We start from the raw sequence: 11151 nt of genomic DNA on the forward strand, positions 1-11151 counted from the left end.
TATATATAAAAAATAAATCTTTAAAAAAACAAAAAGGGCCAATAATCAGTGAGCTGTTAAACCCCACAACCTGATTTGATCCCTGGACCTACATGGTGGGAGCAGAGCACTAACTCCCAAGTTGTCCTCTGACCTCCATATCCATACAATTAATAAAATTTGAGAGTCTGTGATGTGATCCAAGGGCTGGCTTGGTTTGCTCTTCTTTTAAAAAGACTACAAAGGAGTGGAGGGGGGGTGATTTAATCTTACTCTAGTTAACACCGTCTAACAGGAACGAACAATAAAACCAAGAAAAATAAACACAAACAGGAACAAATGACCTTTTATTTCATACGAAGATACAAAGGCAATTGTATGTAGCAACAGTCTGACGGCCAGTCCAAATTCTTGGGAGGAAGTAAATTCATAGTAAATGTCACAATGGCTGCTCAGAGGGAAGGGCAGAGGAGGCGAGAGCCAAGACAGAGATGGCTACAGCTAATAAATAACATAAGCGCACACAACTTCAGTGTGCCAGCCTGAGGCTCACTAGGTGACTCGGTGCTGCCTAAGCAGGGTCTCACAGCAGCCATGAAGATCTTCAAAGGGCATGTGGCACAGTTCTACTGCGTATTCAGGGAAGGAGCGTCCTTCCAGGGAACCGAGACATCGAAGGCACTATAACCTGGATTCATTACTGTCTTGCAGGAGGCCCCTGGGACATTTGTGATGGCAGTCTTTTTAAGAAAACATACTTGAAAGTCAGGTATAGTGACTCACACCAGGAGACAGATGCAGGCGGATCTCTGGGTTCTAGACCAGCATGATCTACACAGTTCTAGGACAGCCAAGCCGACAGAGACCCCATCACCTCTGTCTTAAAAAGACTCACCTGACACCTCTGCTAACCTTGTTTTTGAGGCGATGCTGGTTGTGACAGGGTCTTCTTTTTTCTCTTTTTCTGGAGACAGGGTGGGGCTAGGTAGCCCAGGCTGGCTTGACTTAGTGATCTTTCTTCCTCAGCCTCTGAGTGCTGAGATTATAGGTGTCGACTACCATGCCAGACTTAGCATTTTCCTTTAACTTGAAAATGTTTTCTCAGAAAACCCTGTTCCAAAACACAATGTCACGGCGGGGGCAGACCCTTTCTCGGCACCTGCCTTTATCTGTGTCCACTCACTGAGGCCTCCACCCAAGTCTGCACATGTGGACACCATGAAGGACCCTTCTCCAAGACTTACATTTGTAATAGGGACATACCACACCATCTGTTACCAATTAAAACGGCTTATTTGCCTTCAATACATCAGTAAACTCTGCAACGTGCATTTAATTTTTATGTTTTATGCAAGAATACCGAACCAAACATCAGTGACATCACAGGCTCTGTAGCATGATTTACCTATCTTTTTTAATAAAGAGTTTTTATTTTTAAGTTTACGACTTTTAATCCAAAGACAAAGGTTTCCAAGTTCAGTGTATGGAGCTGAACTGTTGTTGTTAGTCAGAGCCTAAGGGTCCAGGTTTCTCAGGATAAAAGCATGACATGGGTTGTCTCTTGTTGCTAAAATCAAGCAGGGTTACTCAGCAACTCGGCAGATCGACCCTACTGTAGGCTATAGAAAAGCTTCAAGAATTCAGATATACAGATTAACCCAATGAAAAAAACAACCCTTTCTCAGAGTGTTCAAAAGCATTATATAAATCTTTAAAATTCCTATTACTCACATTTTAAGAAATAAATTTATACTTTGGTAAGGCACTCTTGGAATACAGTTTAGAAACAATTACATTTTGAGCTAGGGGAAGCCATCCTTTGTGGGAGGGATGGTAAATGCCCCGCCCACTCAGTCTCTAAATGGCCTGCTCTGACCGTGGGTTCGCCTTCACCAGGAAGGGCTCTGCGCTAACAGTATTGTCCAGATTTATTGGAGAATTCAAAAGCGATTGCTCTTTTCCTCCGGAAGCTGCTTCGTTTGAACAGAGAACAGTAACTTGGATCAGCTCTGCCCACCAAGGCAGCAGCCGGAAGACATCAGACTCCACCCTCTCACTGCGCTGATGGGTCATACTTCTGGTGAATCTGATGTGCATGCTTGCTATCAACCTGACAGCTTTCACTTCTAAACAAGAATTTGAGTTTCATCATTCTCACTGCTAGTAAACCAAACACCAATGTCTACAAGGTAGTAATGACCACTTAGGAGGCTTTAACAGAAAGGGCTTGGGAGGGGTTCCACTCTTTCCTACATGATGAGAGAAAATGAGGGAGCAGGGCTGAGGGGAAGCCAGGCATACGGCTTCACAAGGAGAAGGGAGAGGGCACTGACGTCCGTCAGAGGGAGTGTGAACTGAGGCGCCGCTGGACCAGGTCCTTGCCTAAGGAGTAATGGAGGATCCTAGGAAGACAGCCACGTGAGGTGCTGCTGGTTTGCTCTTCCTGGCGGCAAGTGACTATTACTTCCCATAGAACTTCTTGTTGAGAAGGAAGATCAGGAGGTTGACATTCACTTTAGCTCTATCAAATAATTTCATGACTGCAACTCCTTCATACTGTAGCTGCAACAAGTCCTGTTTAAAAAAACAAAACAAAACAATTTAACCATCAAATCCAGAACAAGAAAAGGAAGGACCCCTCGAAGGATGATCCAGGAGAGGAGAGGCAGGACTTCTGTGCCAAGTGTGAAATAGGTGTGAAATGGTTCGGCAGGTGAGACACACTTCTCAGTGCAGAGCTTTCCACCGGCACGACCGCCCTGGGTGCTGGAGCAACAGGGAACCTGCAAGCTAACTTGGTCTTAGGGTATCATTTAGTTTATAGTAAAAGATTCTACACACAAAGGAAAATTAGGAGTTGTGTTCAGTTAAAATACATTTAAGGCTTATTTCAAAAGTTACAATGGTAGGGGTTGCTGGAGCGGCAAGGAGGGCATGGATGAGTGGGTGGAGAAGCAGCCTCAAGAGGCAAAGGGAAGGGTGGGGAGGGGAGATGGGACGGGGTTTGCTGAAGGGTAACCGGAAAGAGGGATATGATTTGAAATGTAAACAAATGATTAATTAAAAAGAAGTTATGATGGCATTTCCCCATTGTTTCAGCTGTAGGTTAGAGGTCTTAATACACGTGGAAAAAGTACAGGTATTTCAATTCATGAAATATGCCAACGAGAATGAGAAATGAAAATGAGAATGGCCTGTAATGTCTCAGTGCCTACCAGATGCCCCCACCCCACCCCGCCCCGCCCCACCCTGCTCCGCCTCTGGCACTTTTGCACAGGCTGGCTGAATACTCCTGTCCCCATGGAGGGATGACAGGCACGTGCTGTCTGGCTCAGTTTCTACAGTGCTGAGATCAAACCCAGGGGTTTGTGCCTGCCAAACAAGCATTCTACCAACAGAACTACATCTCCAGCTCTGCAGTACACTGGAGTCTTTTGTTTATAGGAGACTGAACCCAGGGTCTCTTGTAAACTGAATATATGGTCCCTGACAGGCAGCCGTCGCCCTAGCAGACTCCAGCTTCAACTCCCGCATGAGAAAGGTTTTCTAATATAAAAGCAAGCAAAACAGGAGGTGCACACATTCAACGGGCGTCGAGCCTGTGTGTGGCCTCATTTAGGCACTTTACACCCTATTTTTTCAAGTCATTACAAAAACCTTATGAAGCATGATTATCTGAACTTTAAGGATGAGCAGCAAGGCTATCAGGAAAGAGCTGGCTCTGGGGTGGTCAGCTGTTTTCTAACACTCTCTGCCATCCTGATGGCTTAAGGCAGCACTGTCGGCACTATCACTAAACTTGTGAGTGGTGGTGAGGAAGGGCATGAAGGGACCGCAGTGTCACAAGGATGGGGACCATGGTGTGTCCTCTCTGCCTAGCCTAACCTTAACCCCAGGCACCTATGAGGCAGACCAGTTCCTGAATCTGAGCAGCAGTGTACAGTCTCCTTAGCAGACTGGTTGGACTGCACTGGCTGTGAAACCAATGGGATAGGGACTGTATGCATGCAGTAGAGCTTAGTTACAGTGCATGAAGAAATCCTTTCACAGTTACTGAATTAATATGCGCTGAAAGACTACTAGTTACCAACAGGGAGGGACAGATGACCAAGACACACTGTCTCAGGAGTTCCCAGTTTTGGAGGTGGCAGGGAAATGAGTCAACTCACACTGTCAACAGAGGATGTCTCTCAGGGCTGCTGAGTCAAGGGGAAGGGCCATCACTGCGACTGCAGGGGGGCAGCGCATGGCGTGCCAGTACTCACTGTTTGATGGAAGCAGGAGGCAGGTAGGGAGCAGAGGGAGGGAGGGAGATTCCACAAGGGGAGAGCATCCTGTGCAGAAGTCAGAGCGCGTGCTCACAGAGAGACACCAGCCTGGTTTGCTAGACCACAGCAGTGGCAAGCAGGGCAGGGCGTGGTGGGACATGGAAGAGCAGTTTGGCAGCAGAGCACGTGTGAGGCCCTAAGTTTGATTCTCAGCATTGCAATAGAAATAAGCCAACCAGGTTAGAGAGATGGCTCAGTGGTTAGAGCACTGACTGCTCTTCTAGAGGTTCTGAGTTCAATTCCCAGCAACTACATGGTGGCTCACAAATATCTGTAATAGGATCTGATGCCCTTTTCTGGTGTGTCTGAAGACAGCTACATACATAAATACATAAAATAAATCTTAAAAAAAAAAAAAAAGAAAAAGAAACCAACCAACAAAAACCATAAGAGGCCTACTATGTGGTACAACACATAGTTGGGTCTGGACTCTGCTCATGAATTCTTTCAATTGTCTGATTATTATTATTATTAATTGATTATTTCTGGCTTTGGATTTTGAAGATCACTTTCACTATACAGGCTGGCCTGGAATTACAATGAAATCCAGGCAGGCCTCAAACTCTGAATCTTCTCGCCTCTGTCTCCTGAGAGCTGGATTACTGGTGCATGTCAGCATCCTTATTGGGTACATTTTTTAATGTGCAAAAATAGATATTTAGGCAGTTAGGCATGGTGGCACATATCTATAATCCTAGCATTTGGGAGAAACAGGAGAATCAAGAGTTCAAGGCCAGCCTCAACTACATAGTGGATTTGAGGATAGTTTGAACTACATAAGATTCCTCCCACTCCCTAAAATCAGATATTTGGAATGGAAATTGAGCTCAGTGGGAAACAGCATAACTAGCAAGCACAAGTCCTGAGGGTCAAATCTAAGCACCAGGAAAAAAAAGAATTAAGAAACTTAAAAAAACAAACAAACAAAATAGGGGTAGTTATGTTATAAAACTGCTACAGAGTTAACTTTGAATTTAAAATGTGATTCAGCTTTACAAAGAGGCAATGTATTCACACGTTTTTTAGTAATATTCCTAACAAAAGGTATCGATATCAAATATAAATGATAACAAAAAGAGATTTCAAGTACTGAGCAGCATAGAATCTCTTACTGCTAACACTGGTGGTTAGGCACTTTCTTGAATGCCAGGGCACCGGCTCATCAGGGCGCAGGGAGTGAAGGTCCATGTATCAGCGCACTCTAAAGCATGCACACTGGAGGACACAGAAGACACGGACCACACCCAACTCCCCAAACCCTTGGTTTCTCCCATCAACTAGGCGCCCATCGAGCTCTCTGAATAGACAAAGCTCTCCCCAAAGGCTTTCCCTTATCTTTTCTCCCGCCTCATCAGAGAGCGTCAGGTCTGAGCCTGTGCACACCCACCTGATAATGCAACATAAAAGTCTCCATCTGAACTCCCATGAACTTGGCCTTCACTTCAAAGTCTCCAACTTCTTCTGTTGGACCAATTTCGAAGATAACATTTTTAAATCTGTTGAAACACAACACCATATGTGTGAGCTTTGAGTTTTTAGGTAATGAGACTCTGAGATGGGGGAGGGGCGGCAGGAGAGCCTGGAAGAAGGTACAGGACCTAAGCTCGCCTGGAGCGGCAGCCATTGGCGGAACATCCCCTGCCGTGTTGTCTGCTTTGATGCCTGGAGAGAAATGGTCACCCCCTCTCTGAAGCACTTGCAATTTGTTCCAAGAGGGCCCATGAGAAGGTCACCAAAACCTGAAATGGTGAGCCCAGATGGCCTGCCCTGAAGCAGCAGTCAAAAGACCGTGAGAGAAGGAGCAGGCTATGGGGGTGCAGACCTTTCATCCCAGCAGCCTGGTCTACAGAGTGAGTTCCAGGACAGCCAGGGCTACACAGAGAAACCCTGTCTTGAGCAGGGGTTGGGGGTTTGAGGACTGTGAGAGATGAGTGAGGAAGCAGGGGGTGGTCAGCAAGGTTGCCTTATTGGACTAAGACTGTGTGTACCTGCGGATGAGAGTACACACTGCCCTAGGCAGGAAGCCGCACAGCCCCAGCAGAGAGTACGATTACGCTGCTCCCCAGGGGAACAGAGCAGTCACCCCACATTTCCAGAGCTCCGTGGGGCGGCGGCCCACTACAGACAGTGGAGAACCAGTGAAGGTGCCCAAGAGGGCTCCAAGGGATAAAGGGGAGCTCACAGAGTCCCTGCTCAGAAACCAGCTGGTTTCACCTTACCTGCTTGGAGTGCCTCCTTCCTAAGGATAATTGCTTTGTGCAGTAATTAGTGTGAATGCACTTGCTAAGTCTTCTAGTGTCTATGCCCATAGCAGCAAATGAAAGAGAAGAGACGCAAACAGAGGGGCACGGGAAGAGCAGTGGGAAATGATGACAAACAGACGAACCGCAAATGCCAGAACAACCACACAAAAACCAAACACCACAACAGAATCAGTTGAAAAACTGACCAGAGGGGGAAAAAATCAGGAGCCATACTCAAATCATACCAAAACCAAACCTGCCAAAAACACAATCCCTCAATCAGAAATATAAGAAACATAAACTTAAAAAAAAGTGTATGTGTGTGTGTGTGTGTGTGTGTGTGTTGAGTCTGCATGTGTGAGCATGTGTTTATCTGGAGGCCAGAATCAGGCAGCAGATCCTTGGAGCTGGAGTTACAGACGCCTGTCAGCTGTCTGGCCTCCGTGCTCTTAGCCACTGAGCATCTCTCCAGCTCTTACGGAGGTACTTTATCGGATCGGCAGGGAGCAGTAGCTCGGGCTCTTACCCACACACACCAGCCCTGCTTGGAACTATGGCAACAAAGTATCAGCACCATTTGCAACCACTATGGCAACAATGTATCAGAACGATTTGCAACCACAAAGACAAACAGTACTACAGAGCCCGTACAGCCAGATCGTGAGTTACCACACGGCCCTCCCTCCACCCCACTCGTGGGCACACACAGGAAGAAAGCAGGCACTCAGGGAGAGGTCCGCACCTGTTTGGTGCAGCACGGCTCACAATAGCTTTGAGTCGGAAACAGCACCTGCCCATCAATGCATGAACGGCTGAACAAAATGTGGCACACACAGACAATAGAATATTATTCAGCCTTAAAAATGAAGGAAATCCTGTCATGTGGTTAAATCTCTAGGACATTATGTTAAATGAATGGCCAAACCAGTGACAATAGATAAAAAGTCCATGGCTTCACTTATGTGAGGTAACTAATGCAGTCAGATGCAAGGCCCATAAAGAGCATGGTGGCTGCTGGAGGCTTTAAAAACCACTCTTGGGTTAGAAATTCAACTGTAGGCATTTATGATTTTAAAAAGCAATCATGGGGCTGGTGAGATGGCTCAGTGGGTAAGAGCACCCGACTGCTCTTCTGAAGGTCCCGAGTTCAAATCCCAGCAACCACATGGTGGCTCATAACCACCCATAACAAGATCAGACTCCCTCTTCTGGAGTGTCTGAAGACTTCTACAGTGTACTTACATATAATAAATAAATAATTAAAAAAAAAAAAGCAATCATGGCCCAGAGTGGCAGTGTAGGCCTGTAATACCAGCACAGAGAAGGCTCAGGAAGGAGGATGTGAGTTGAAAGTCAGCTTGGGCTACACAGTGAGGCCTCATCACCACCACCACAACCCAAAGGCTGAGCGTGATGCTGTGTGCCTGCAGTCCTAGCTTGGCAGAAGACTGAAGAGGCAAGATAAGTTGAGCCCACATCAACCTAAGCAGCAGAGCATGGCGCTATCTCAAAAACAACCACAACAGATGGCCCTCACTCAACTTAATGCAAGCATTGGCTGACATATAAGTGTTATCACAGTTACAGTAATATAATCAAAAAGTATAATTAAGAGTTTTAAGCTGGGCAGTGGTGGCACACTTGGGAGGCAGAGGCAGGCAGATTTCTGAGTTTGAGGCCAGCCTGGACTACAGAGTGAGTTCCAGGATAGAGAAATCCTGCCTCAGAAAAAACAGAGAGAGAGAGAGAGAGAGAGAGAGAGAGAGAGAGACAGGGTTTCTCTGTGTAGCCCTAGCTGTCCTGGAACTCACTCTGTAGACCAGGCTGACCTTGAACTTAGAGATCTGCCTGCCTCTGCTGGAAGTGTTGGATTAAAGGTATGGGCCACTAGGCCTGGCCCTGCAACTGTCTCATGATGGACTGTTGGATTGGATACATGATGACAAAGACAAACGATATCCTAATTTCTGTTTAGAAAGTGAGTTAGATCACTGCACACAGTGGACAGACACATTGCCTTTCTCTGAACATACACACAGAAGAGACTCTACTACCTCCAGTAGTCTCTCTCTAGCTTTTGGCACCCCAGGGGCCTCTCACGCTTCACCCTACTGTCTATGTTAGCTATACATATGTACTTCAGAATTACAAGTGCTGAGTACCTTCTGAGTCAAAGGAAGGGAGTCAGCAGCCCCAGCTCAGGACACGCTTTCTAACAATGTAGGCCAGGGCTGCCTGAGGACGCTGGGCCAGCCACCCGAACTGGCCTGACCCAGCGTTCTGACCCAGGGGTAAAGCTAGCTGTGCTCCCTAGAAAGGATGCATGGGATTCACCCCATGTGGAATGAAGCAAATGGTTTTTTGTGGGCATGTGTAGTGGTTTCAATGAGAATGGCGCCCATAAGAGCCTGAATGCTTGGTCCCCAGTTAGTAAAACTGCTTGGGAAGGATTAGGCGGTGTGGCCTTGTTGGAGGAGGTGTGCCACTGGCTTTGAGATTTCAAAAGCCGATGCCAGGCCCAGTCTGTCTGTCTGTCTGTGTCTCTGTCTCTCTCCTTGTTACTCGTGGATGAGATGTGAGCTCTCAGGTACTGCTCTGGTGCTGTGCCTGCCTACTACCTGCTGCCAGACTCTCTGTCGTGACAATCATGAACTAACCCTCTGAAACTAATGTTTTCTTTTATAAGTTGCCATGGTCACTGTGTTGTGTCACAGCAATGGAACAGCGACTAAGACAGTATGTCATCAGATATAGCAAATAAGAGAATGGGTTTCTGGGGCATCCATACACACTGGTATCAATGTGCTGGGATGAATGGCCCATAAACGAGGAAAAGAAATTCATTCTCAGGTGGCAATCTCTTAGGGAATAAAGGCACTGTCCTCAAACCTGAAAACCTGAGTTCTATCCCTGGGACCCATACGGCAGAAAGAGATAACCAACTCCTATACTTGATCTTAGCCAAAAGGCCGAGAAGCGATGATAACCAACTCCTGCACCCAACTCCATGGATATATCATGGTGTATGCGTGTGCACACATATAAAATAGATGTAATTTTAAAAAAGACATTTTCAGCTGGGTGGTGGTGGCATGTGCCTTTAATCCGAGCACTCAGAACTTTGTAAAATGTCACTCTGCACATTAAAAAACATATTTATATAAAATGTATAAAGTATATAAAAGTGCCACCTAGAAAGAGAAATAAGAACAATGAAATAATGATGTGATAAATTCAAAATTTAAAACCAGCTTCTAAAACAAAGTCAAAATGGACATATCAGAGGACATGGTAGGGGCTGGAGAGATGGCTCAGCGGTTAAGAGCACTGGCTGCTTGCTCTTCCAGAGATTCTGAGTTCAATTCCCAGCAACCACATGGTGGCTCACAACCATCTGTCATGGGATCTGATGCCCTCTTCTGGTGTGTCTGAAGACAGCAACAGTGTACTCATATAAATTAAATAAATACATCTTTAAAAAAAAAAAAAGAGGACATGGCTCTGCAGGTGAAGTCCACGCTGCTTAAGCATGAGGACCTCGGATCAGATGCCCAACATCTGTGTAAACATCTGGGCACAGCAGTGCAAGCCTGCAACCACAGCATGGGGGTGAGGGTGGTGAGCACTGGCAGATCCCAGGAGCTTGCCAGCCTAGCAGAACAGATGAGCTCCAGGTTCAGTGAGAGACACAATGCAGTGTGAAGAGTGTGAAGAGGAACAGCACACCCAACAATGGCACACAGACACACAGACACTCGCACATGTGTACACACACGATAAGGTGGAGTGTGAAGAGGAAAAGAGCACTTGACACTGGCCACCTGGCTCCACGTTCACACACACGCACTCCAGTACATACGTGTGCATACACCCACATACCCAGAAACATTACGTAACACACGAAGCAAGCACTCACTGGTTTGCTTGAAGGTCCTCAATCTCCAGAAGGACCCCCTTCTCATGCAGTCTCGCCGCTGTGTACTTCAGGGAAATCTTTTTGCTTTTCTTGCCTTTCATTTCCCTAGGCTTTTTGGAGACCCTGTGAAAGATAAAAACCACATTACAACAGTGTCTTTAAGTGATTAACTACTACAAGCCTTAGGCATCATGGGAGTGAAGCCAGAAACTCATACACAAGCATTCACAACACACCAACTCTAAAAAGGCAGACGAACGTGAGGACTGGCCCTAGCAACCTCTGCAAAACTGGGCAACATCATTCATTCGCTTCCACCTTTATTTTAAATTATAGTGGAGACAAGGCTATACCAGCTTAAGCGTGTGTCTGTGCTTCCATTTTTGGAACCAAACCCCTAACAACCCCATGTGAGGGGCCAGGGAGAAGGCTCAGAGGGTAGAAGCACTTGCTACACAAGCCGAATGGTCCATGTTTGATTTCCCAGAACCCAATGTGAAAAGCTGGACATGGTGGTGTGCAACAGTGAGTTGGGGTAGGGACAGGCAGACGGCCGAAGAAACCTGTTGATCAGCCAGTGGGGAGTACCCAGGGCACAGAGAGAGGGAAGGGGGAGAGGGGGAGAGAGGGAGAGAGAGAGAAGGAAGGAGGGAGAGAGAGAGAGGGAGGGAGGGAGGGAGGGAGA

General features: G+C 46.6%; 1 protein-coding gene across 1 annotated transcript in view; it reads right to left on the reverse strand.

Annotated features, from left to right (window-relative positions):
• Nucleotides 1–1711: 1711 nt before the first annotated feature.
• Iqgap1 (IQ motif containing GTPase activating protein 1) overlaps nucleotides 1712–11151 on the reverse strand; it is a 93280-nt gene continuing 83840 nt past the window's right edge. The window contains exons 36-38 of the mRNA XM_021214354.1: nucleotides 10467–10589; nucleotides 5695–5803; nucleotides 1712–2553 (exon numbers count right to left, since the gene is read on the reverse strand). Of these exons, the coding sequence (XP_021070013.1) occupies nucleotides 2440–2553; nucleotides 5695–5803; nucleotides 10467–10589 (346 nt within the window). The 3' untranslated portion in view covers nucleotides 1712–2439. The remainder of the gene's footprint in view (nucleotides 2554–5694; nucleotides 5804–10466; nucleotides 10590–11151) is intronic.

This window comes from Mus pahari, chromosome 1 (genome assembly GCF_900095145.1).
Source record: "Mus pahari chromosome 1, PAHARI_EIJ_v1.1, whole genome shotgun sequence".
In the NCBI taxonomy this organism is placed as follows: domain Eukaryota; kingdom Metazoa; phylum Chordata; class Mammalia; order Rodentia; family Muridae; genus Mus; species Mus pahari.